General features: G+C 43.8%; 2 protein-coding genes and 1 long non-coding RNA gene across 26 annotated transcripts in view; 2 read left to right on the top strand and 1 right to left on the bottom strand.

Annotated features, from left to right (window-relative positions):
- LOC105472076 (NBR1 autophagy cargo receptor) overlaps window positions 1-21,568 on the bottom strand; it is a 52,477-nt gene extending 30,909 nt beyond the window's left edge. For 2 of the 9 annotated variants that reach the window (XM_071083204.1, XM_071083202.1), the window contains exons 1-3: window positions 7,297-7,525; window positions 2,368-2,478; window positions 232-294 (exon numbers count right to left, since the gene is read on the bottom strand). In XM_071083204.1, the coding sequence (XP_070939305.1) occupies window positions 232-294; window positions 2,368-2,469 (165 nt within the window). In that variant the 5' untranslated portion in view covers window positions 2,470-2,478; window positions 7,297-7,525. Of the gene's footprint in view, window positions 1-231; window positions 295-2,367; window positions 2,479-7,296; window positions 7,526-7,656; window positions 8,113-15,601; window positions 15,625-16,327; window positions 16,347-18,053; window positions 18,117-21,427 lie in introns of those variants that run through there. The other 7 variants (XM_071083200.1, XM_071083201.1, XM_071083199.1 and 4 more) reach the window with 7 other exon arrangements.
- On the top strand, window positions 8,238-13,243 carry LOC139359648 (uncharacterized). The gene is made up of 2 exons (XR_011615882.1): window positions 8,238-8,365; window positions 10,721-13,243. It is a non-coding gene; the product is annotated as an uncharacterized lncRNA (long non-coding RNA).
- A 19-nt stretch (window positions 21,569-21,587) lies between the features above and the next one.
- Window positions 21,588-27,749, top strand: part of LOC105472075 (BRCA1 DNA repair associated) — an 86,779-nt gene continuing 80,617 nt past the window's right edge. For 8 of the 16 annotated variants that reach the window (XM_071083197.1, XM_071083195.1, XM_071083196.1 and 5 more), the window contains exons 1-2: window positions 21,766-22,627; window positions 23,745-23,843. In XM_071083197.1, the coding sequence (XP_070939298.1) occupies window positions 23,764-23,843 (80 nt within the window). In that variant the 5' untranslated portion in view covers window positions 21,766-22,627; window positions 23,745-23,763. Of the gene's footprint in view, window positions 23,119-23,744; window positions 23,844-27,749 lie in introns of all 16 variants that reach the window. The other 8 variants (XM_071083194.1, XM_071083193.1, XM_071083190.1 and 5 more) reach the window with 4 other exon arrangements.

Below are 27,749 nucleotides of genomic sequence, written 5' to 3'. Positions count from 1 at the left end.
TTTTTTTTTTTTTAAAGTGAAAGTTATCTCAGATATTCTTCAATGTTACTTCTCCATTTCTCAATTCCATCTCAGATGCTGCAAGTCTTCTTAGAATATTCAATTATCAAATATATTTAAACCACCACACAAATGAGCTAAACACTATTTTGAATTATTAAAGCCCATATCACTGGAGAAATAAGATTGCTATTCTGAACACCTAGCAATAAGTACCATAATATACTTTACCTCTTCATTTTCCTCATCCAGGTATTTTATTTGAATAGTATTCAGATCAAATGAAACTTTTACCTACAAAAGAAATACACATTTAAAGGCAGGTTATAATGTATGCAGAAGTCAAAGGATGAGCTGGGCATATTTCATTACATATTAAATATTTTATACAGTTAAAAAAATCCACAAAATCAAAAGACAAACAACAAACAACCATAACAACCCATAACAAAGGGTTAGTATCTGCGACACACCCAGAGCATCAGCAAAACTGCTAATGATACAATTAACAACCCAGGTAAAAATATACATAAAATTCAGAGAAGAGGAGATCAGAACACCTAACAAGCACATCAGAAGACTTTCAAACTTTCTGGTGGTCAGAACAATGCAAATTGAAGCAATGAGATGACATCTCATCAGAATAGCAAATTGTGTGTGTGTGTGTTTGTGTGTGTGTCTGTTTGTGTGTCTGTGTGTGTGTGTGTTTTGAGGGGGGAGTGGGGTAGGGAAGAGCAAACGTTTTTTAAAGTCATAACATCCAGTGTTGTCAAAAATTCAGGACATTGTCATGTATTTCTGTGTGCTGCTACGATTGTTCTGCAAAGCATTTGGCAGAATCTATTAAAATTCCAAATAAAAGGCTTTGTGACCCATTAATCTCACATTTGTAACAGGACAGAGTTTATCCTGTAGAACAGTGTATAAGTTATGTGTATAGATGGATACCTCCTGAAGTTTCATGATAAGAGGAAAAAAAACAAAAAGCATCTTTTGGTTTTTTTTTTTTTTTTGAGACGGGTCTCACTCTGTGGCTCAGACTGGAGTGCAGTGGCTCGATCTTGGCTCACCGCAGCCTCAACCTCCAGCACTCAAGCAATTCGTCCACCTCAGCCTCCAGAGTAGCTGGGACCACAGGGGCCTGCTACCACGCCCAGCTAATTTTTGTATTTTTTAAATAGAGATGGGGTTTTACCATGTCGCCCAGTCTGGTCTCAAACTCTTGAGCTCAAGTGGTCCACCCGCCAGGGCCTCCCAAAGTGCTGGGATTCCAGGCATGAGCCACTGTGCCCGGCCAAATAATGTTTATAATATGATCCTAGTATGTTATCTGCATGAACATGGAAAATGTAAAGTACATACAGGGCTGTTAATATTGGTTACCCAAAAGAGGTGGGAGTAACAGATGAGGGGAGGGAGAGTGGAGGGCTATTAACTGCTTGAGATGGTTTCTCTTCTTAAAATGGGCATGTATTATACTTTTACACTTAAAATTTACAATAAAGAAAAAAGGCAAGCTCTCAGCTCATTTAACTACTAGGAAAAGAAAGATAACTGTGATTTTCACATCTTTTCACAAACAAGATCTAACTTCTTTCTGAATCCAATATTTTTTTTTTTTTGAGATGGGTCTCACTGTCACTGTTAGGATTCAGGTATTTGCTGGAAGGCAGACAACTACTTTAGATCATCTTTCAAGATCTACCATTTCTTTCCCTTTTTAGTTACCATCAGATATATAACCAGGTAAACGTAGAGTTTTACCAAAGGGAAAAACTCTTTCAGTAGAGAAACACATCAACACAGGAAGTAAAACATTCACCACTGCAAACTGAACAAAAACAGAAGAGTACAAAGGGCAAACCAACAGGAGGAAAAGCCTTAGCAAAAAAACAGAACAGATGAACTGCTGTCTAAGCAGGTATGAAAGTTTTTCCTGCTCAACTTTGAGATACTCATCCTCTGACCCAGCAATAAAAACAATCGATAGGTTCTTGCAAAACACAAGTTATATCCTCACTCACGCAAGAGAACATTTCCTTGGGACCTGGTTGGGGTGGAGCCCACAGCAATTCATTCCTCATACTGTTTCTAAAATTAAAAGGTTTTCTAAATCCTATCTCACTAAAAACAATTTTACCTTCCCTTTCTAAAATGTTCAAAAGGAAACTTATTTGTTGGTTCCCTTTATTGGGGCACATCTCATATATGAATACTGAACTCCTATCAAAAGCAATTTTCCAAAAGGCCCAGAAATGGTAACTATGACAGACTTTACAGCTATGAAACAACACTACTAAAAATAGCTACCTTTGGAAAAAATAACCACGCTTAAACCAAGGAGAAACAAAATAAAGTAACACTCACCATAGCCTCAATATCAGCCCAAGTTGTATTTTCTGGATCAGAAACCAGAAAGCTTTGAATTTCATTTTTAAAAGTCACATTTAGAGTAACCTGTGGTTCCATGCTGTGGGGCTAGGGTTGAGAAGGTTGGTAGGAAAGAGAGAAAAACACATTAGAAAAGGTTCTATAAGTTGCATTAAAAGTTCACTCAGCAAAACTTGTGAGGACCCAATATGGGCTGGGCTTAGGAGACATAGGACAAAAGAAACACTGTCCCTGCTCTTACCGAACTTACCATCACTGTTAAATAGGAATTGTTTCAGGAAAGAGAGATAGGCTAAAACCATGCCATAAAGACTTGTACTTAAGTCACAAAAATTATTCTTGAAGCTATCAGGAACTTCCACATTAGAAACAGAAGTATGCTGAAAGTATTTAAATTTTGACCAAATTCCCAGAAATCCTCTAGCATTTGTAAAATCCTTAAATATTTTATGGTACTTTATGATGACTGGTTAATTAAACAAATCCTTACTAGTAGCAGGACATACCAACATGGATAAGAGATAAGGTCTCTGTCCTCAGGGAACTTGTATTCTTGTATGACTTGAGAGTGACATTCTACATTTTTCTTGCAGAAGGAGGGTTGTCATAACTTGAGAACCTAGGTTTTCTTTCAGTTTTAAGAACTTACAGGCCGGTCGGGCGCGGTGGCTCAAGCCTGTAATCCCAGCACTTTGGGAGGCCGAGACGGGCGGATCACAAGGTCAGGAGATCGAGACCATCCTGGCTAACACGGTGAAACCCCGTCTCTACTAAAAAAAAATACAAAAAAACTAGCTGGGCGAGGTGGCGGGCGCCTGTAGTCCCAGCTACTTGGGAGGCTGAGGCAGGAGAATGGCATAAACCCAGGAGGCGGAGATTGCAGTGAGCTGAGATCCGGCCACTGCACTCCAGCCTGGGCGACAGAGCGAGACCCTGTCTCAAAAAAAAAAAAAAAAAAAAAAAAAGGAACTTACAGGCCAAAACACTAGCCAAGAAACTACACAGAGGTAGCATTCAACGCCCTCCATCCAAGTTACTATGTTTTTACAATCTACTGATTTTTTAAATTAATTAATTATTTATTTCTGAGACAGAGTCTTGCTCTGTTGCCCAGGCTGGAGTGCAGTGGCGAGATCTCAGCTCACTGCAACCTCCACCTCCTGGGTTCACGCCATTCTCCTGCCTCAGCCTCCCAAGTAGCTGGGACTACAGGTGCCTGCCACCACGTCTGATTTTTTTTTTTTTTTTTTTGTCTTCTTAGTAGAGACGGGGTTTCACTGTGTTAGGCAGGATGGTCTCGATCTCTTGACCTCATGATCCACCCGCCTCGGCCTTCCAAAGTGCTAGGATTACAGGCATGAGCCACCGTGCCTGGCCTTGTACTGATTTTTTAAGTGGGGGATTTCAAACATATATAAAAGTGGAGAGTAATAAACACTTAGTTAAACCAATAATCAACTCAAGGCTATCCTCATTTGACATATACCCCTGCATTCCCCACTTCTGCCCCAACAAGTAACTGACAGTAGTCAACTAATGTTTTAACCAAACTATAATAATCTAATTATTTTATATTATTGTATTTATCTATTTTGAGATGGAGTCTCGCTCTGTCGCCCAGGCTCAAGTGCAGTGGCACGATCTTGGCTCACTGCAACCTCTGCCTTCTGGGTTCAAGCGATTCTCTCATCTCAGCCTTCCGAGTAGCTAGGACTACAGGTGCCTGCCACCACGCCTGGCTAATTTTTTTGTATTTTTAGTAGAGATGGGGTTTCACCATGTTAGCCAGGATGGTCTCAATCTCCTGACCTCATGATCCGCCTGCCTTGGCCTCCCAAAGTGCTGTGATTACAGGCGTGAGCCACCATGCTTGGCCTATTATTTTTAATATATAGACATATTTTTGAGACAGAGTCTCATTCTGTTACCCAGGCTGGAATACAGTGGCATGATCTCGCCTCACTGCAACCTCTGCTTCCCTTTGTTCAAGCGATTCTCCTGCCTCAGCCTCTGGAGTAGCTGGGACTGTTACAGGCGCGTGCCACCACGCCCAGCTAATTTTTGTACTTTTAGTAGAGAAGGGGTTTCACCATGTTGGCCAGGCTGGTCTCGAACTCCCGGCCCACCTCAGCCTCCCAAAGTGCTGGGATTACAGGCGTGAGCCACCGCACCCAGACTATTTTTTAAAGTATTTTTATGGGAAAATTTAAATCTATACAAAAGTAGAGAGAATATAATGAATCCCTATGGACCTATGAACTAGCTTCTTCCACAATTATCAACTCAGGACCAATTTGCTGTAACCAAAGGTTTACAGCAATACTGTTTCCCTACTAGATTATTTTGACAGACATTCATCCTTTTACCCATTAATAATTGAGTATGTACCTCTAAAAGATAAAAAGTTTTTAAAAAACAGTGTAGATATCATTATAATGTCTAACAAGTTAACAATTCCTTAATCGAATTTCTATTCTGATCATTATGTTTTTAATTAAGGATTTTGTTTACTGATGAATGGTTACGTTTAATTGGTTTTTATGACTTTATGAAAAAATAGCTTAGGTTGAGAGAAACAAGATTAAGTCCCAGGGATTTACAGTGTGGTCTGTGGGGCCAGGGCCAGAGGCTGGGAGGGAGGCGGAGGAGCATACAAACTGGGAAGACTTAGTTTGCAGACATAGTTCTGGCCCATTACTAGACATAAAACTGTGAGCAGGTCAATTTACCTTTGAGCTTCATTCTTTAATCTATAACAGGTCTAATATGTCTGCTCTGCCTATCTCACAGTGTTACCATAAGGATCAAATTAAAAATGTATACACAAGTTCTTTCAAAATGTCATTCAAATATAAAAAATATTATAATAAAGGTCAGGCACAGTGGCTCATGTCTGTAATCCCAGCACTTTGGGAAGCAGAGGCAGGCAGATCGTTTGAGTCCAGCAGTTTGAGACCAACCTAGCCAACATAGTGAAACCTCATCTCTACAAAAATACAAAAATTAGCTGTGTGTAGTGGCGCAGGTCTGTAATCCCAGCTACTCAGGAGGCTGAGGCAGGAGAATTGCTTGAACCTGGGAGGCAAGATTGCAGTGAGCCAAGCTCATGTCACTGCACTTCCGCCTGGGTGATAGAGCTAGACTCTGTCTCAAAAATAAAATAAAATAAAAAACTGGCTAGGTGTGGTGGCTGATGCTGGTGATCCTAGCACTTAGGGAGGCTGAGGCAGAAGGATCATGAGCCTAGGAGTTCCAAGACCAGCCTGGGCAACAAAGCCAGACTCCATCTCCTTAAAAAAATTAAGTTCAATTAAACATTCTAAAAGATAATAAACCAGTCTTTAGAACCATAAACCTGTAGTGTTTTCCACAATGTAACGCACTGCCCGGTAAAACACTCCAATTAAGACTGTCATTTAAAGGACCCTGAACTCTGTCAAGATCAGGCACTTTTTTGAAACCCTAAGACAATTATCCCCCAATTTTCTCCATTCTTTGTTTCTACCAAGAACCAAGTTCACCAGCAAAATAATACTAGTCTCTTAACAACAATCCTGCTGACATCTAGTATTCATTCATACGACATGTAATTATTGGGGTCTTTAAAATTTGAACAGAACCTTTGTCAATTCCCCAAGACCTTAGGCAAAAAATCAGGGAAACGAAGTAACTCTGTCTGCCAGAAGTGGATATTCTGAAACATCACTTTCCAGCTTCAAGAAACACACTTCCCTGCTTGTGAAGGAAATGAATCTTCCTCTCTTTTTCTCAAATTACACAATTGGAAATCAATTTAGATACTCTGGAGCTCCTCCAGCTAGTGGGCCAACTAAGAGAAAACAGGAAGTCAGAGATTCTAGCTTAGCTGGATCATATCCAGGTCTTCATAAGGAACTCTCTTCCGCTGACATGTAAAAAAATTCTTTCAGCAAGAGCGTTAATCTTGAACGTGTGTAAACACCAAAGCTATGGTTAACCCTATCTCACCCTTAGGTCTAAAGCCAGTATAGTCAGAGAGCTGGGTCCTAGGCCTTCAGCTTTCATAACTGGCATTATTGTAAGTCCACGCCACTGACTCACCTTTGCTTGGCACGAGTTAACTTTTCCTCCACGTCGATTTTTTTTTCACCCTCAACAAAATCCCTTTAATGAAACAGACCTGGCAACCTGAGCTTTGATTTCTGTCTCCACCAGAGGTCTGTACAAGCCAAGTTATCCAAGCTTTAAAATGTGTGATTTGAGGCTGGGAGTGGTGGCTCATGCCTGTAATACCAGCACTTTGGAAGGCCGAGGCAGGAGGATCGCTTGAGCTCAGGAGTTCACGACCAGCCTGGGCTGGTCTTTCTCTGAGAAAGCAAGACTCTGTCTCAAAAAAAAAAAAAAAAAAAAAAAAAAAAGTGTGCTCTAAAAGCTGGGTGTTTGACAAAAAGGAAAAACAGTGCCTTTCCAAAACCGAAGGTCCCTAACCAAGGAGATCTCTTTCAGGTCTCGAAAAAAGGAGGATGGAATGAAAAGGATGTGTAAGTAGTGTCATTTTTTAACTTGCAGAGTTCATCCTAGTCTTCCAGCTATCGTTTCATAGCACTCAATGTTCCCAAGACAGTGTCACCACCCCGACTTTCTCTCGTTTTCTTTGCCCAGGCCCTCATTCCACTGGGGAGTCGCGGCCTTCCATCGGTAGAAGCCGATGTTCTGAACCACGGACTCTCCAACTCTCCGGCGCTTTTCGCCCACTCGGTCCCTCTGAACACGAAGGGCTCTCTCATCCTGTCACTAAAAACATTAACTGTCCCGAGACACGGAAAAAGTCGCCCCTCTTCTTTGCAGGATTCCTCCCTTGAACTTCCCCAAACCCTCTCAGTGTGACGTGACCCCACCCCTAAGTAACCTCAGCCGCTTCCTTACCAGCTTCCCGCCCCCGGGGGGCGCCTGCCGTAGGCCAAGGCAAGGACCGTCCGCTGCCAGCTCTGCCGCTATCCCTGTGGGGTGAATCTAACATGGCGGATAAAGACAGTAACTAGTCCCCTGTTTCGCCGAGTTTTCGCCAAGATGATTGGCTCTTACCACTTGTCCCTCAAAACGACCACCCCATCGATTGGTGGAGATTGCGTCGACGGGGCGGGGCAGAAGAAACCTGAAGCCGAACAACAATAACAAACATTGGGGCCGAGGGGCGGAACTACGAGTGCGCAGACGTGAGCCAGAGCGGATTTCCCCTTCCCTAGGCAAATTCGGCGCCTACTGCGTCCCCCGCAGGTCACTGACCTTACGGGACGACTTGCCCAAGACTCGTGGGGCTGGATGGGAATTGTAGTCTTTCTAGGAGTTGTCGGTATCTCTTTGGCCTAGTCTCTGCTCTCAAGATACGAAAACATAACAACACTCCAATCCACAACTGTTGACATGTATAAGCGCGCGGAGGTCTCCAATCTATCCACTGGATTTCCGTGAGAATTGTGCCCGCTTCGGTATTGGATGTTCCTCTCCATAAGACTACAGTTTCCAAGGAACAGCGTGGCGAAGGCCTTTCATTCCGCAACGCATGCTGGAAATAGTAGTTCTTTCCCTCCACCCCCAACAATCCTTTTATTTACCTAAACTGGAGACCTCCATTAGGGCGGAAAGAGTGGGGGAATGGGACCTCTTCCTACGACTGCTTTGAACACTATCTTACACTCATATTCAGGCCTCGGGTAGCGATTCTGATCTTTGTACAGCGATTACTGTGACGTAATAAGTCGCAACTGGCAGCGTAAAGGCGAGAGGGCGGGCGCTTTATGGCAAACTCAGGTAGAATTCTTCCTCTTCCGTCTCTTTCTTTTTACGTCACCCGGGGCAGACTGGGTGGCCAATCCAGAGCCCCGAGAGACGATAGGCTCTTTCTGTCCCGCCCTTCCTCTGTGTCTTGATTTCCTATTCTGAGAGGCTGTTGCTCAGCGGTTTCCGTGGCAACGGTAAAGCGTGGGAATTACAGGTAAATTAAAACTGTGGAACCCCTTTCCTCGCTGCCGCCAAGGTGCTCGGTCCTTCCGAGGAAGTTAAGGCCGCGTTGGGGTGAGGCCCTCACCTCTTCCGGCAACTAGCACCCCGTCTGGCGGCCCCAGCCCCACACTCGCCCGCGCCATGGCCTACGTCTCCGAGCTCGCTTGCATCTACTCTGCCTTCATTCTGCCCGACGATGAGGTGACCGTCACGGAGAGTAAGATCAATGCCCTCATTTAAGCAGCCGGTGTAAATGTTGAACATTTTTGGCCTGGCTTGTTTGCAAAGCCCCTGGCCAACGTCAACACTGGGAGCCTCATCTGCAATGTAGGAAAAACAAAAACGTGACTGAGCGGCGTGAGCTCGCTGAGACTTTCTGGACGGGGGACAGGCCGTGGGGTTTCTCAGATAACTGGGCCCCTGGGCTCAGGAGGCCTGCACCCTCTGCTCTGGGTATAGGTAGAAGAGCCCCGGAAAAGGGACAGGGGCCCAAGAGATGCTCCGGGGGACAGGCGGGGGAGAGTGAACTTCCGAAGCAGGCAGATGGGTATTCTTTAGGCGGGGTGGGGGGCGCGGAACCTGAGAGGCGTAAGGAGTTGTGAACCCCCTGGGGAAGGGGGCAATTTGTAGGTCGCGAGGGAAGCACTAAGGATCAGGTAGGGGGCACCGTGTGTCCGAGGGGGAATCCTCGGGATAGGAACTGAAATGTGCCTTGAGGGGGACACCATGTGTATAAGAACATCAGCTGGTTGCCGGGGACGGTGCCTCATGCCTGTAATCCCAGCACTTTGAGAGGCCAAGGCGGACGGATCACGAGGTCAGGAGTTCGAGACCAGCCTGACCAACATGGTGAAACCCCGTCTCTACTAAAAATACAAAAATTACCCGGGCGTGGTGGTGCGCGCCAGCTACTCAGGAGGCTGAGGCAGGAGAATCGCTTGAACCCGGGAAGCGGAGGTTGCGGTGAGCCGAGATCGCGCCATTGCACTCCAGCCTCGGCGACAGAACAACACTCTGTCTCAAAAACAAACAAACAAACACCGGCTAGTATTTATGAGAGGATGGGCCCTTGCGGAAGAAGAGGTGCTAGGAATATGTCTGGGACGGGGAGGAGACAGGATTTTGTGGGAGGGAGAACTTAAGAACTGGATCCATTTGCACTATTGAGGGAATAGCCAACAGGGAAGTAGAGGAGCCTCAGTAGTAACAGATGCTGCCGGCAGGGATGTGCTTGAGGAGGATCCTGAGATGAGAGCAGGTCACTGGGAAGGGTTAGGGGCGGGGCGGTGTTGATTGGTGTTGGTTTCAGTTTTATGCATGAGAAAGAAAACAGCCAGAAGCATTGGAGAAAGCTAAGGCAAACCACCACTTACCCAGTCACTCCCCTGTAGCTTTCTCTTTCTTGGAGAAAGGAAAAGACCCAAAGAGTTGGAAGCGATATGTGAAAAAATACAGAGTTTATGTTGTCTAATTACAAAAAGCAACTTCTAGAACCTTTAAAAATAAAGGATTTTGTATTCGAAACCTTCCAAATCTTAAATTTATTTTATTTTATTTATTTTTGAGATGGAGTTTCTCACTTGTTGCCCAGGCTGGAGTGTAATGGCGTGATTTGGGCTCGCCGCAACCTCTGACTCGTGGGTTCAAGCGATTCTCCTGCCTTAGCCTCCCAAGTAGCTGGGATTGCAGGCATGCACCACCATGCCTGGCTCGTGTTTTTGTATTTTTAGTAGAAACGAGGGTTCTCCATGTTGGTCAGGCTGGTCTTGAACTCCCGACCTCAGGTCATCCGCCCGTCTCGGCCTCCCAAAGTGCTGTGATTACAGGCGTGAGCCACCACGCCCAGCCCTATTTACCTTATTTTAAAATGATAAAATGAAGTTGTCATTTTATAAACCTTTTAAAAAGATACATGTTTTTCTAATGTGTTAAAGTTCATTGGAACAGAAAGAAATAGATTTACCTGCTGTTCGCGTTTAAGAAGTACAAAATGTCCTTAATGCAGAAAATCTTAGAGTGTCCAATCTGGTAAGTCACCACAAGAGGGTATTAATTTGAGATTCCTATAGATTATCTCCTATGCAAATGAACAGAATTGACCTTACATAGTAGGGAGGAAAAGTCATGTCTAGTAAGATTAGGCTATTGTAATTGCTGATTTTCTTAACTGAAGAACTTTAAAAATGTAGAAAATGACTCCTTGTTCTCCATCCACTCTTCCTCTCCCACTCCTCTTCTCTTCAAAACAAATCCTGTGGTCTGGGAAAGACAGGGACCCTGTCTTGATTGGTTCTGCACTGGGGCAGAAATCTAGTTTAGATTAACTGGCATTTTGGTTTTCTTCTAGCTCTAAAACCAGCTTCATCACTTGAAGTGGCAAAATAAATCATGAATGAGGCCGTAGGCAGTGGCTCATGCCTGTAATCCCAGCACTTTGGGAGGCCGAGGTGGGAGAATCATGAAGTTGGGAGATCGAGACCATCCTAGCCAACATGGTGAAACCCCTTCTCTGCTAAAAATAGAAAAATCAGCTGGGTGTAGCCGCGCATGCCTGTAATCCCAGCTACTCATGAGGCTGAGGCAGGAGAATCACTTGAACCGGGTGGCAGATGTTGCAGTGAGCCAATATCATACCACTGAACTCTAGCCTGGCGACAGAGCCAAACTCCATCTCAAAAGTAAAAATAAATAATAAATAATCGGCCGGGTGCGGTGGCCCATGCCTGTAATCCCAGGACTTTGGGAGGCCAAGGTGGGCAGATCACAAGGTCAGGAGATGGAGACCATCCTGGCTAACGTGGTGAAACCCCGTCTCTACTAAAAATACAAAAAATTAGCCGGGCATCGTGGCGGGCGCCTGTAGTCCCAGCTACTCGGGAGGCTGAGGCAGGAGAATGGCATAAACCTGGAGGTGGAGCTTGCAGTGAGCCAAGATCTCAGAACTGCACTCCAGCCTGCCACTCCAGCCTGAGCGACAGAGTGAGACTCTGTCTCAAAAAAAAAAAAAAAAAAAAAAGGCCGGGCGCGGTGGCTCAAGCCTGTAATCCCAGCACTTTGGGAGGCGGAGACGGGCGGATCACGAGGTCAGGAGATCGAGAGCATCCTGGCTAACCCGGTGAAACCCCGTCTCTACTAAAAAATACAAAAAAACTAGCCAGGCGTGGTGGCGGGCGCCTGTAGTCCTAGTTACTCGGGAGGCTGAGGCAGGAGAATGGCGTAAACCCGGGAGGCGGAGCTTGCAGTGAGCCAAGATCCGGCCACTGCACTCCAGCCTGAGCAACAGAGCAGGACTCCGTCTCAAAAACAAAAACAAAAACAAAAAAAAACAAAACAAACAAAAAACCATGGATGATTGGTGTCGTTTAGGGGATAAGTCTTTGAAAGAACCTTCCTCTGAAACTGGCTCTGTACATTTAAATAAGAATACTGCAAGTCATCAAAGCCTTTAGCAAGTCTGACTCTTGGAGTGAGCTTTTGTTTTTCTTGGTCTATAAAAGGAAAAGGGGACTATACTATTCACATTTTGCTTTTGAATTGAGGTATAATTTACATACAATGAAATGCAGAGGTTTTTTTATACAGGATCTCTGGTGCTATCACAGCTCACTGCAGCCTCAACATCGCCAGGCTCAAGCGATTCTCCCACCCCAGCCCTCCAGAGTAGCAGGGACTACAGGTGTGCACCACCATGCCCAACTAATTTTTGTATTTTTTTTTTTGTAGAGATAGGGTTTTGCCATGTTGGTCACGCTGGTCTCAAACTCCTGACCTCAAATGATCTACCCACCTTGGCCTCTCAAAGTGCTGGGATTACAGGTGTGAGCCTCTGCACCCAGCCATGGTCTGAAAATCTTGATTGAAATACCACCTTTTCACTTCCAGACAGCGCTATTTAAAATTACAACACCCTCAAGACACACTTGATCCTCCATTCCTGCTGCTTCTCCATAACATTTATGACTAGCTGACATTCTATGTAATGTATCCATCCTTTATATGACTAGCTGACATTCTATGTAATGTATCCATCCTTTATTTCGAGTACCACAGAACGTAAACTCCAGGATGGCAGCAGAGATTTTTGTTTTGTTTATGTACATCTGTATCTTCAGTAGTTAGAACAGTACTTGGGACCTAGTTGCCACTCAATAAACATTTGTTGAATACATTAAATAATAAACTAAACTACATTAGTTCTTCGATTAATTTTTTAAAATATGGTCATTAGTAGTGAGTAACATTCAAAAAATAACTTGAAAATGTGTACTTATTGCCTGTTACCCACAATAAAAAAGGGTAAATTCAAGGAAATTTTCTTTTGTGCTTTATGAAAATTGTTTTTCATATTTGGAGCCATGTCAATCAGATTAAGGAAAATGCAAGTTTTGTTTTCAGAGAGATAACAAGATTTATAAATAACCATCCTCTCCCTTGCCCTTCAACATTTTAGCTAAACAAAAATAAGAGGAAAACAAGATTTATAATTTATCAATTTATTGAAAATCAGAGCCAGAGAAGCAGGAAATGACATTGTAGGAAAAAACTGCTTTTGAAAAAGCACAAAACTGCCGGGCGCGGTGGCTCAAGCCTGTAATCCCAGCACTTTGGGAGGCTGAGACGGGCGGATCACGAGGTCAGGAAATCGAGACCATCCTGGCTAACACGGTGAAACCCCGTCTCTACTAAAAAATACAAAAAACTAGCCGGGCGCAGTGGCGGGCGCCTGTAGTCCCAACTACTCGGGAGGCTGAGGCAGGAGAATGGCGTGAACCCAGGAGGCGGAGCTTGCAGTGAGCTGAGATCCGGCCACTGCACTCCAGCCTGGGCGGCAGAGCAAGACTCCGTCTCAAAAAAAAAAAAAAAAAGAAAAAGCACAAAACTTACTCATGACAATCAGAGTGATCAAAAAAATCCTCAATAGTGTGGCATTTGGATCCCTTTCTCTTTACATTTCCATGGAACAGAGTCATAAAAATAGGATGTTCTTTCTCATTCTGGCAAATTAAACCATCAATTAAAAACTCAGATACATAAAAATTAAAGATGTAAGAATGAAAGTTAATGCTAAATTTTTATTTTCAGTCAGCTATTGTATGTTTTCTAGTTTTTCATTGCTTTTTTCCTGTTTTCTGTTAGATTACTTTTTTTTTTTTTTAGACGGAGTTTAGCTCTTGTTGCCCAGTCTGGAGTACAGTGGCGCCATCTTGGTTCACTGCAACCTTTGCTTCCCAGATTCTAGTGCTTCTCCTACCTCAGCCTCCTGAGTAGCTGGGATTACCGGCGCATGCTACCATGCCTGCCTAATTTTGTATTCTTTTTTTTTTTTTTTTTTTTGAGACGGAGTCTCGCTCTGTCGCCCAGGCTGGAGTGCAGTGGCGCAATCTCGGCTCACTGCAAGCTCCGCCTCCCGGGTTCACGCCATTCTCCTGCCTCAGCCTCCCGAGTAGCTGGGACTACAGGCGCCCACCCCTGCGCCCGGCTAATTTTTTCTATTTTTAGTAGAGACGGGGTTTCACCATGGTCTCGATCTCCTGACCTTGTGATCCGCCCACCTCGGCCTCCCAAAGTGCTGGGATTACAGGCGTGAGCCACCACGCCCGGCCTTAATTTTGTATTCTTAGTAGAGATACGGTTTCACCATGTTGGTCAGGCTGGTCTCGAACTCCTGACCTCATGATTCGCCCGCCTCGGCCTCCCAAAGTGCTGGGATTACAGATGTGAGCCACCACACCTGGTCTAGATTAATTTTTAATGGTTTTTTAGACTCATATGTATGGAAAGCTCTAGGATGGGGATCATATTTCACTTCCTTTTAATACAGTACCCAGTATAGCACAATTTGCAGTTATGTCTTAATATGTGATTCCTGATCATGACTGGAAACAGTGTTATTTGTGGTAGCTATAGGGTAAGTAAGGATTTCATCCTCCTTTAGGTTTCTTGAACTAAAATTCCTTCTGCTGGCCTCTAAGTCAGCATTGGCAGTTGTTTCCGATAATTGGTAGTTCTCTGTAACTTTTTACCTATGACTATAACATTTTTGACTTTCAGAAGAATTTGCTAAAATGTGTACACCAGTGGGTTGTTGTTTTTCAACCTAAACCTAGCTGCTTTTTCCAGTCACTTATCCGTATTGGAAGCTCAAAATGCAAATATACAGTAGGCCTAAAATATTGCCTGGTTTGAAAAGTGCTTAAAATATTTGAATCATTTTTATAGTAAACATTTACTCTCATCAGGACCTAGAAGAGGAACATTTTAATTTTTTTCGTATTCCCTTTTCACAGTCTTCCTTGAGCATTCATTACCTTTTTACATATTGGAGTTTTCATCTGTTCAAAGTTTGTGTTTACAGTGTGTTTATATAGTTTAGATTATAATTACCATACTGAAATATAATTATTTCAGAATTGAGTCAGTGGTGAGAATGAAAGCCATCTGGTATGATAACTGAATCCAATTTTTCTTTTACGGAGAATTTCTTTGAAATGTAGCTTATCTCAGAAATAGGGATTTAGTAACAAATCAGTTTTCTTTGTCAAGGTTGTTTCTCTTTTTTTTTTTTTTTTTTGAGACGGAGTCTTGCTCTGTCACCCAGGCTAGAGTGCAGTGGCGTGATCTCGGCTCACTGCAAGCTCCGCCTCCCGGGTTCACACCATTCTCCTGCCTCAGCTTCCCAGGTAGCTGGGACTACAGGTGCCCGCCACGCCCAGCTAATTTTTTGTATTTTTTTTTTTGAGACGGAGTCTCGCTCTGTCGCCTGGGCTGGAGTGCAGTGGCACGATCTCGGCTTGGCTCACTGCAAGCTCTGCCTGCCGGGTTCACGCCATTCTCCTGCCTCAGCCTCCCGAGTAGCTGGGACTACAGGTTCCCGCCACCACACCCGGCTAATTTTTTGTATTTTTTTTAGTAGATACAGGGTTTCACCGTGTTAGCCAGGATGGTCTCAATCTCCTGACCTCGTGATCCACCCGCCTCGGCCTCCCAAAGTGCTGGGATTACAGGCGTGAGCCACCGCGCCCGGCCATTTTTTGTATTTTTAATATAGATGGGGTTTCACCGTGTTTGCCAGGATGGTCTCGATCACTTAAGCCTGGGAGGTGGAGGTTGCAGCAATCCCAGATTGTGCCACTGCACGCCAGCCTGGATGACAGAGCATAACCCTGTTTAAAAAAAAAAAAAACCCATAATATTAAATTATTTGAAAATGAGATTAAATAATCATTACCTTAAGTGCTTCTTCATATTCTCCTAAAAGGACAAAAAATATACACCATGATAGTTCTTCACACACCCCAAAAGATTCTATTATTTTAAAATTATTTTTATTTTGTACACATCCATTCATTCATTCAAGAATCTATAAGATTAAGTGTAGCCAATTCTAAAGATGGACTGTATAACATGAGGAATGTATTATAGTTAATCATATATTTATGATTTTTGCTAAATGAGTAGATTATGGCTGGTTTCTGGGGAGGGCTCAGGGCACCACAGGGCCACTATAATGAGATGATGGATATGTTAATTTGCTTCACTATAGTAACCACTGCCACGTAACATTGTGGTCAACCACGTGTATGATGGTGATCCCGTAAGATTATAATGTCCATTTTTACTGTACCTACTGTACAAATGCAACACTGTGGGAATACTTTTATGTCTTGAACTGGGAGGCATGTTAATCTCAGAGGACTGGCATGTTAAATATGAAAACCTCCCAATAAAGCTGTCCTTAGGGTCCATTCAAAGGCATCATCCTATACACAAAAAACTGCTATACAATAAAATCCCCTATGTAACTAATGTCCATCAGTGCAATGTTAATTTGTAGTATACCAAATTCCAAACTCTAAAATTAATACTGCAATAAGGTTTGAGTACAAATAGAAATGCCTCAATGAGCAGATTAAGGCTTTTAAATAAGGCTGAACAGACTCTCTCAGGGACTCACCTTGACTGTTGATGGATACCTATAAAAGGAAAAAAAACAACAGTGAATTATATGTGTCTCATCAATTGAGCATTTCTGTTACTAGGACCAGCCCCATAGGACAGACAAAAACTCAGGCCAAGCCTTCAGCTTTTCTGTATCACTTGCTAGTCATGAATAATACTTAAGAAATGTTATTGCTTATCTACTGTGCCCTCCTTTATTTCAGATACATTAAGAGGCAGTGCAATATAACGGTTAGGAGCTTGAGTTCTATAGCTAGAGGGTATAGACTGAACCCTGACTTTACTACTTCCAAGTTTTTGTGCGTTTAGGCAAGTTATTTCACCTCTCTGTGCCTCAGTTTCCTCATGAGTAAAATAGTGATGATAATAATGTACTCAATAAATGGCATTGTTGCTAGTCTGCCACACTGTAACCACTCAATAAAGCTTAGTCATTAACCTGGGCAACAAAGTGAGACCCCATCTCTCCAAAGAATTAAAAAATTTTGCCAGATGCAGAGGCATGTCCTAGCTACCCATAAGGCTGAGATGGGAGGATTCCTTGAACCCAGGAGCTCTAGGTTGCAGTGAGCTATGATCATTCCAATGCACTCCAGTCTGGGTGACAGAGTAAGACCGTGTCTCTTTAAAAAAAAAAAAAAAAAAAAAGCCTTAGCTATTATATTTGTATTATTATAAACTGAATGGCTTGCACTATATGTGAATTTAAGGTCACTACATAATTTTTTTTTTTTTTTTTTTTTCTGAGACGGAGTCTCGCTTCGTCGCCCAGGCTGGAGTGCAGTGGCGCAATCTCGGCTCACTGCAAGCTCTGCCTCCCGGGTTCATGCCATTCTCCTGCCTCAGCCTCCCCAGTAGCTGGGACTACAGGCGCTCACCACCACACCCGGCTAATATTTTGTATTTTTAGTAGAGACGGGGTTTCACCGTGTTAGCCAGGATGGTCTCGATCTCCTGACCTCATGATCCGCCCGCCTCGGCCTCCCAAAGTGCTGGGATTACAGGCATGAGCCACCACGCCTGGCCACTACATAATTTTAAAAGTTATCTTGGCCAGGTGTGGTAGCTCACGCCTGTAATCCCAGCACTTTGGGAGGTCGAGGCGGGCCGACTGCTTGGGCCCAGGAGTTTGAGACCAGCTTGGCCAACATGGTGAAATCCCATCTCTACTAAAAATACAAAAATTAGCCAGGCATGGTGGTATAAACTTGTAATCCCAGCTACTCGGGAGGCTGAGACAGAAGAATCACTTGAACCCAGGAACTGGAGATTGTAGTGAGCAGAGACTGCACCACTGCACTCCAGCCTAGGCGACGGAGTGAGGCTCCGTCTCAAAAAAAAAAAAAAAAAAAAAAAGTTATCTCAGGCCAGGCATGGTGTCTCACACCTGTAATATTACCCAGCACCTTGGGAGGCTGAGGTGGGAGGACTGCTTAGGCCCAGGAGTTCTAGACTGGCCTCAGCAACATAGTGAGACCCCATTTCCTTTTTTTTTTTTTTTAAAGTGAAAGTTATCTCTGAGCTATTCTTCAATGTTGCTTCTCCGTTTCTCAACTCTATCTCAGATGCTGCAAGTCTTCTTAGAATATTCAATTATCAAATATATTTAAACCACCACACAAATGAGCTAAACACTATTTTGAATTATTAAAGCCCATATCACTGGAGAAATAAGATTGCTATTCTGAACACCTAGCAATAGGTACCATAATATACTTTACCTCTTCATTTTCCTCATCCAGGTATTTTATTTGAATAGTATCCAGATCAAATGAAACTTTTACCTACAAAAGAAATACACATTTAAAGGCAGGTTATAATGTATGCAGAAGTCAAAAGATGAGCTGTGCACATTTCATTACATATTAAATATTTTATACAGTTAAAAAAATCCACAAAATCAAAAGACAAACAACAAACAACCGTAACAACCCATAACAAAGGGTTAGTATCTGCGACACACCCAGAGCATCAGCAAAACTGCTAATGATACAATTAACAACTCAGGTAAAAATATACATAAAATTCAGAGAAGAGGAAATCAAAACACCTAACAAGCACATCAGAAGATTTTCAAACTTTCTGGTGGTCAGAACAATGCAAACTGAAGCAATGAGATGCCATCTCATCTGAACAGCAAATTTTGTGTGTGTGTGCGCGTGTGGGAGCACAAAAAATGGGAAGACTTGGGTTCCAGACACAGCTCTGGCCCATTACTAGACATAAAACTGTGAGCAGGTCAGTTCACCTTTAAGATTCAGTTTTTAATCTTTAATCTATAAAAAAGGTCTAATATGTCTGCTCTGCCTGTCTCACAGTGTTACCATAAGGATCAAATTAAAAATGTATATGCAAGTTCTTTCAAAATGTCACTCAAATATAAAAAATATAATAAAGGCCAGGCACAGTGGCTCATGTCTGTAATCCCAGCACTTTGGGAAGCAGAGGCTGGCAGATAGCTTGAGTCCAGGAGTTCCATACCAGCCGAACCAACATGGTGAAACTTCGTCTGTACCAAAAATACAAAAATTAGCTGCATGTAGTGGTACAGGCCTGTAATCTCAGCTACTCAGGAGGCTGAGGCAGGAGAATTGCTTGAACCTCGGAGGCAAGGTTGCAGTGAGCCAAGATCATGCCTGTGCACTCCCGCCTGGGTGATATAGCGAGACTCTGTCTCAAAAATAAAATAAAAAATTGGCCCGGTATGGTGGCTCATGACTGTAATCCTAGCACTTTGGGAGGCTGAGGCGGAAGGATCATGAGCCTAGGAGTTCAAGACCAGCAACCCCATCTCCTTAAAAAAATTAAGTTAAATTAAACATTTTTTAAAATAATAAACCAGTCTTTAGAACCATAAACCTGTACTGTTTTCGACAATATAATGCACTGCCCTGTCAAACACTCCAATTAAGACTGTTATTTTAAGGATCCTGAACTCTGTGAAGATCACGCACTTTTTTGAAACCCTAAGACAATTATCCCCCAATTTTCTCCATTCTTTGTTTCTACCTAGAACCAAGTGCACCACAAAAATACTACTACTCTCTTAATAACAATCCTGCTGACATCTACTATTCATTCATATGAAATGTAATTATTGGGGTCCTTAAAATTTGGGCAGAATCTTTGTCAATTCCCCAGGACCTCAGGCAAAAAATCAGGGAAATGAAGTGACTGACTTAGTCTGCCAAAAGCAGATGTTCAGAAATACCACTTTCCAACTTCAAGAAACACACTTCCTGCCAGGCGCGGTGGCTCACGCCTATAATGCCAGAATTTTGGGAGGCCGAGGCGGGTAGATCATGAGGTCAGAAGATAGAGGCCATCCTAGCTAACACGGTGAAACCCCCGTCTCTACTAAAACCACAAAAAAATTAGCTGGGCGGGGTGGCGGGCGCCTATAGTCCCAGCTACTCAGGAGGCTGAGGAGGCAGGAGAACGGCGTGAACCCGGGAGGCGGATCTTGCAGTGAGCCGATATCGCGTCACTGCACTCCAGCCTAGGGGACAGAGGGAGACTCCGTCTCAAAAAAAAAAAAAAAAAAAAAGAAAAGAAAAAAAAAAAACACACTTCCCTACTTGTGAAGGAAATTAATCTTCGCATCTTTTTCTCAAATTACACAATTGGAAATTAATTTAAATACTCTGGAGCTCCTCCAGCTGGTGGGCCAACTAAGAGAAAACAGGAAGTGGGAGATTATAGCTTTGGCTGACAAAAAAAATTCTTTCAGCAAAAGCATTAATCTTGAACGTGTGTAAACACCAAAGTTATGGTTAATCCTATCTGCCCCTTAGGTCTACGGCCAGTATAGTCAGATAGCTGGGACCTAGGCCTTCAGCTTGCTTGCTTTTTTTTTTTTTTTTTTTTTTTTTTTTGAGACGGAGGTGTGTTTTTTTCTTTTTCTTTTCTTTTCTTTTCTTTTTTTTTTTTTTTTGAGACGGAGTTTTGCTCTTGCTGCCCAGGCTGTAGTGCAATGGCGCGATCTCGGCTCACCGCAACCTCTGCCTCCCAGGTTCAAGCGATTCTCCTGCCTCAGCCTCCCTAGTAGCTGGGATTACAGGCGTGTGCCACCACGCCCGGCTAATTTTGTATTTTCAGTAGAGACGGAGTTTCTCCATGTTGGTCAGGCTGCTCTGGAACTCCCGACCTCAGGTGATCCGCCCGCCTCAGCCTCCCAAAGTGCTGGGATTACTGGCATGAGCCACCGCGCCCGGCCTGGCCTTCAGCTTTCATAACTGGCATGACTTTAAGTCCATGCCACTGACGCACCTTGGCTTGGCACAAGTTAACTTTTCCTCTACGTCTTTTTTTTTTTTTTTTTTCCTCAGCCTTAACAAAATCCCTTTAATGAAACAGACCTGGCAACCTGAGCTTTGATTACTGTCTCCACCAGAGGCCTGTACAAGACAAGTTATTCAAACTTTAAAATGTGCGACCCGAGGCCGGGAGCAGTGGCTCATGCCTGTAATCCCAGCACTTTGGGAGGCCGAGGCAGGAAGATCGCTTGAGCTCAGGAGTTCAAGACCAGCCTGGGCTGGTGTTTGAGACAGTAAGACTCTGTCTCAAAAAAAAAAAAAAAAGTGTGGCCTGAAAGCTGGATGTTTGACAAAAAGGAAAAAGAGTGCCTTTCCAACACCGAAGGTCCCTAACCAAGGAGAGCTCTTTAACAGGGTCTCGAAAAAAGGAGGATGGGATGAGAAAGATGTGTAGGTAGTGTCATTTTTTTTACTTGCAGAGTTCATCCTAGTCTTCCAGTTATCGTTTCCTAGCACTTAATGTTCCCAAGACAGTGTCACCACCCCGAGGACTCTCTCTCATTTTCTTTGCCTGGGCCCTCTTTCCACTGGGGAGTCGTGGCCTTCCATCAGCAGAAGCCGATGTTCTCAACCACATACTCTACAACTCTCCGGCGCTTTTCGCCCACTCGGTCCCTCTGAACACGAAGGGCTCTCTCATCCTGTCACTAAAAAGATTAGCTGTCCCGAGACACGGGAAAAGTCGCCCCTCTTCTTTGCAGGATTCCTCCCTTGAACTTCTCCAAACCCTCTTACGGTGACGTGACCCCACCCCTAGGTAACCGAGGCTGCTTCCTTACCCGCTTCCCGCTCCAGTGAGGCGCCCGGCGGAGGCCAAAGCCAGAACCGTCCGCTGCCAGCTCTGCCACTATCCCTGTGGGGTGAATCTAACAAGGCGCATAAAGACTAACTAGTCCCGTTACTCCCAGTTTTCGCCAAGATGATTGGCTCTTACCACTTGTCCCTCAAAACGACCACCCCCATTGATTGGTGGAGATTGCGTCGACGGGGCGGGGCAGAAGAAACCGGAGCCGGACAACAATAACAAACATTGGGGCCGAGGGGCGGAACTACGAGTGCGCAGACGTGAGCCAGAGCGGATTTCCCCTTCCCCAGACAAATTCGGCGCCCACTGGGTCGCCACAGGTCGCTGACCTTAGAGGACTGTTTGCCCGAGACTCGTGGGGCTGGATGGGAATTGTAGTCTTCCTAAGAGTTGTAGGTATTTTTTTTAGGCCTAGTTTTTCCTTTCAAGATACGAAAACATAACAACACTCCAATCCATAACTGTTGACGTGTATAAGCGCGTGGAGGTCTCCAATCTATCCGCTGGATTTCCGTGAGAATTGTGCCCGCTTCGCTATTGGATGTTTCTCTCCATAAGACTACACTTTCCACAAGGAACACTGTGGCAACGACCTTTCATTCCGCAGCGAATGCTGGAAATAGTTCTTTCCGTCCACCCCCCCCCCCCCAACAATCCTTATTCCTTGTATTTACCTAAACTAGAGACCTCCATTAGGGCGGAAAGAGTGGGGGAATGGGACCTTTTTTTACGACTGCTTTGGACACTAGGTAGCGATTCTGACTCTCGTACAGCAATTACTGTGACGTAATAAGCCGCAACTGGACGCGTAGAGGTCAGAGGGCCGGCACTTTAGGGCAAACTAGGGTAGAATTCTTCCTCTCCCGTCTCTTTCGTTTTACGTTATCTGGGGGCAGACTGGGTGGCCAATCCAGAGGCCCGAGAGAGACTTGGCTTCTTCTGTCCCGCCCTTCCTCTGATTGTGCCTTGATTTCGTATTCTGAGCAGCTGTTGCTTAGCGGTAGCCGGCTGGTTTCCGTGGCAACGGAAAAGCGCGGGAATTACAGATAAATTAAAACTGCGACTGCGCGGCGTGGGCTCGCTGAGACTTTCTGGACGGGGAACAGGCCGTGGGGTTTCTCAGATAACTGGGCCCCTGGGCCCCAGAGGCCTGCACCCTCTGCTCTGGGTAAAGGTAGTAGAGTCCCGGGTCCAAGTGATGCTTTGGGGGACTGGCGTGGGAGAGAGAGTGGGTATTCTTTTCGGGGGGGGCGGTGGCGGAAGCTGAGAGGCGTAAGGAGTTGTGAACCCTGGGGAAGGGGCAGTTTGTAGGTCGCGAGGGAAGCTCTGAGGATCAGGAAGGGGGCACGGTGTGTCCGAGGGGGAATCATCGTGATAGGAACTGAAATATGCCTTGAGGGGGACACCACGTCTATAAAAACATCGGCTGGTCACGAGGTCAGGACTTCCAGACCAGCCTGACCAACATGGTGGAACTCCGTCTCTACTAAAAATACAGAAATTAGCCGGGCGTAGTGGCGCTCCAGCTACTCAGGAGGCTGAGGCAGGAGAATCGCTAGAACCCGGGAGGCGGAGGTAGCAGTGAGCCGAGATCGCGCCATTGCCCTCCAGCCTGGGCGACAGAGCGAGACTCTGTCTCAAAAAAACAGACAAAAACACCGGCTGGTATGTATGAGTGGATGGGACCTTGCGGAAGAAGAGATGCCAGGAATACGTCTGGGAAGGGGAGGAGACAGGGTTTTGTGGGAGGGAGAACTTAAGAACTGGATCCAATTGCGCTATTGAGAAAAAGCAAGAGGGAAGTAGAGGAGCGTCAGTAGTAACAGATGCTGCCGGCAGGAATGTGCTTGAGGAGGATCCTGAGATGAGAGCAGGTCACTGGGAAGGGTTAGGGGCGGGGAGGTGCTGATTGGTGTTGGTTTTGTCGTTGATTTTGGTTTTATGCAAGAAAAAGAAAGCAGCCAGAAACATTGGAGAAACCTAAGGTGACCACCACTTACCCGGTCAGCCACTCCTCTGTAGCTTTCTCTTTCTTGGAGAAAGGAAAAGACCCAAGGGCTTGGCAACAATATGTGAAGAATTACAGAATGTATGTTGTTTAATTACAAAGAGCCACTTCTAGAACCTTTAAAAAAATAAAGGATTTTGTCATTAGCTCTATGGTTTGTATTCTAAAACCTTCAAAATCTTAAATTTACCTTATTGTAAAATGATAAAATGAAGTTGTCATTTTATAAACCTTTTTTCAAACTATATATATGTATATATATATTTTTTCTAATGTGTTTAAGTTCATTGGAACAGAAAGAAATGGATTTATCTGCTGTTCGCGTTGAAGAAGTACAAAATGTCATTAATGCTATGCAGAAAATCTTAGAGTGTCCAATCTGGTAAGTCAGCACAAGAGGGTATTAATTTGGGATTTCTGTATGATTATCTGCTATGCAAATGAACAGAATTGACCTTACATAGTAGGGAGGAAAACATATGTCTAGTAAGATTAGGCTATTGTAATTGCTGATTTTCTTAACTGAAGAACTTTAAAAATATAGAAAATGATTCCTTGTTCTCCATCCACTCTGGCTCTCCCACTCCTCTCCTGTTCAACACAAAGCCTGTGGTCCGGGAAAGACAGGGACTCTCTCTTGATTGGTTCTGCACTGGGGCAGGAATCGAGTTTAGATTAACTGGCATTTTGGCTTTTCTTCCAGCTCTAAAACCAGCTCCATCACTTGAAATGGCGAAATAAAATCATGGATGAGGCCAGGGACGGTGGCTTAACACTTGTAATCCCAGCACTTTGGGAGGCCAGGGTGGGAGATCACAAGGTCAGGAGATAGACACTGGCCTAGCCAACATGGTGAAACCCCCTCTCCACTAAAAATACAAAAATTAGCTGGGCATAGCGGCGCGGGCCTGTAATTCCAGCTACTCAGGAGGCTGAGGCAGGAGAATCACTTGAACCGGGAGGCAGATGTTGCAGTGAGCCAGTATCACACCACTGAACTCCAGTGACAGAGCTAAACTCCATCTAAAAAAAAAAAGAGATCATGGATGATTGGTGTCCTTAAGGGGATAAGTATTTGGAAGAACCTTTGTCTGAAACTGGCTCTGTACATACAATGAAATTACATACTCATTTACATACAATGAAATGCAGAGGTTTTTTTTATACAGGATTTGTGTCAAGAAGCTGGAGTGCAGTGGTGCTATCACAGCTCACTGCAGCCTCAACCTTGTCAGGCTCAAGCAATCCTCCTGCCTCAGCTTCCAGAGTAGCAGGGACTATAGGTGCACACTACCATGCCCAGCTAATTTTTTTTTTTTTTTTTTTTTGTAGAGATAGGGTTTTGCCATGTTGGCCATGCTGGTCTCAAACTCCTGACCTCAAGTGAGGCCTCGGCCTCTCAAAGTGTTGGGATTACAGGCGTGAGCCATTGCACCCAGCCATGGTCTGAAAATCTTGATTGAAATACCACCTTTTCATTTCCAGACACTGCTATTTAAAATTACAACTCCCCCAACACACACTTTATCCTCCATTCCTGCTGCTTCTCCATAACACTTATGATTAGCTGACATTCTATGTAATGTATCCATCCTTTAGTCCCATAGAATGTAAACTCCAGGACGGAGAGATTTTTGTTTTGTTTTCGTACATCTGTATATTCAGTAGTTAGAACGGTACTTGGGACCTAGTTGCCACTCAATAAACATTTGTCAAATACATTAAATAATAAACTAAACTAAATTAGTTCTTTAATTTTTTAAAATATGGTGATGGTTAGTAGTGAGTAACATTCAAAAAATAAGTTGAAAACTTGTACTTATTGCCTCTTACCCACAATAAAAAAGGGTAAATTCAAGGAAATTTTCTTTTGTGCTTTATGAAAGTTGTTTTTCATATTTGAAGTCAAGTTAATCAGATTAAGGAAAATGCAAGTTGTGTTTTCAGAGAGATAACAAGATTTATAAATAACCATCCTCTCCCTTGCCCTTCAGCATTTTAGCTAAACAAAAATAAGAGGAAAACAAGATTTACAATTTATCAATTTATTGAAAATCAGAGCCAGAGAAGCAGGAAATGACATTGTAGGAAAAAACTGCTTTTGAAAAAGCACAAAACTTACTCATGACAATCAGAGTGATCAAAAAAATCCTCAATAGTGTGGCATTTGGATCCCTTTCTCTTTACATTTCCATGGAACAGAGTCATAAAAATAGGATGTTCTTTCTCATTCTGGCAAATTAAACCATCAATTAAAAACTCAGATACATAAAAATTAAAAATGTAAGAATGAAAATGCTAAATTTTTATTTTCAGTCAACTCTTGTATGTTTTCTAGCTTTTCATTGCTTTTTTCCTGTTTCCTGTTAGATTAGTTTTTTTTGGTTTTTTTTTGAGGTGGAGTCTCGTTCTGTTGCCCAGGCTGGAGTGCGTGCAATGGTGCGATCTCAGCTCACTGCAGCCTCCACCTCCCAGGTACCAGCGATTGTCCTGCCTCAGCCTGCCAAGTAGCTGCGACTACAGGCGGGCGCCACCACACCCAGATAATTTTTGTATTTTTAGTGGATACGGGGTTTCACGATGTTAGCCAGGGTGGTCTCAGTTTCCTGATCTCGTGATCCGCCTGCCTTGGCCCCCCAAAATGGTGGGATTACAGGCATGAGCCACCACCCTGCCTAATTTTTTTTTTTTTTTTTTTTTTTTTTTTTTTTTTTGAGACGAAGTTTCGCTCTTGTTGCCCAGACTGGAGTGCAATGGTGGGATCTCAGCTCACCACAACCTCTACCTCCCCGGTTCAAGCGATTCTCCTGCCTCAGCCTCCGGAGTAGCTGGGATTGCAGGCATGTGCCATCACGCCAGCTAATTTTGTATTTTATAGTAGAGACAGGGTTTCTCCATGTTGGTGCAGTTGGTCTGGAACTCCTGTCCTCAGGTGATCTGCCCGCCTCAGCCTACCAAAGTGCTGAGATTACAGGCGTGACCACCACGCCCAGACTTTTTTTTTTTTTTTTTTTTTTTGAGATGGAGTCACACTCTGTCACCCAGTCTGGAGTGCAGTGGCTCCATCTTGGTTCACTGCAACCTCCGCCTCCCAGGTCCAGGCGCTTCCTCTGCCTCAGCCTTTTGAGTACCTGGGATTACAGGCGTGCACCACCGTGGCCGGCTAATTTTGTATTTTTAGTAGCGATATGGTTTCACCATGTTGGTCAGGCTAGTTTTGAACTCCTGACCTCGTGATCTGCCAGCCTTGGCCTCCCAAAGTGCTGGGATTACAGGCGTGAGCCACTGGGCCTGGGTTAAGATAAATTTTTAATGATTTTTTAGACTCATTTTTATAGAAAGTTCTAGGATGGGGATCATATTTCACTTCCTTTAAATACAGTACAGTATAGCACAATTTGCAGTTATGTCTTAATATATGATTCTTGATCATGACTGGAAACAGTGTTATTTGTGGTAGCTATAGGGTAGGTAAGATTTTCAGCCTTTTTTAGGTTTCTTGAACTAAAATTCCTTCTGCTGACTTCTAAGTTGCTATTTGGCAGCTGTTTCTGACAATTGGTAGTTCTCTGTAACTTTTTACCTATAACATTTTTGACTTTCAGAAGAATTTGCTAAAATGTGTACACCAGTGGGTTGTTGTTTTTCAACCTAAACCTAGCTGCTTTTTCCAGTCACTTATCCGTATTGGAAGCTCAAAATGCAAATGTACAGTACGCCTAAAATATTGCCTAGTTTGAAAAGTGCTTAAAATATTTGAATCATTTTTATAGTAAACATTTACTCTCATCAGGACCTAGAAGAGGAACATTTTAATTTTTTTCGTATTCCCTTTTCACAGTCTTCCTTGAGCATTCATTACCTTTTTACATATTGGAGTTTTCATCTGTTCAAAGTTTGTGTTTACAGTGTGTTTATATAGTTTAGATTATAATTACCATACTGAAATATAATTATTTCAGAATTGAGTCAGTGGTGAGAATGAAAGCCATCTGGTATGATAACTGAATCCAATTTTTCTTTTACGGAGAATTTCTTTGAAATGTAGCTTATCTCAGAAATAGGGATTTAGGGCCGGGCGCGGTGGCTCAAGCCTGTAATCCCAGCACTTTGGGAGGCCAAGACGGGCGGATCACAAGGTCAGGAGATCGAGACCAGCCTGGCTAATACAGTGAAACCCCGTCTCTACTAAAAAATACAAAAAACTAGCCGGGTGAGGTGGCGGGCGCCTGTAGTCCCAGCTACTCGGGAGGCTGAGGCAGGAGAATGGCGTAGACCGGGGAGGTGG

Source organism: Macaca nemestrina, chromosome 17 (assembly GCF_043159975.1).
Source record: "Macaca nemestrina isolate mMacNem1 chromosome 17, mMacNem.hap1, whole genome shotgun sequence".
In the NCBI taxonomy this organism is placed as follows: Eukaryota; Metazoa; Chordata; class Mammalia; order Primates; family Cercopithecidae; genus Macaca; species Macaca nemestrina.
Note: the sequence above shows the minus strand (reverse complement) of the source record. Positions and strands in the feature narration are given on the sequence as shown.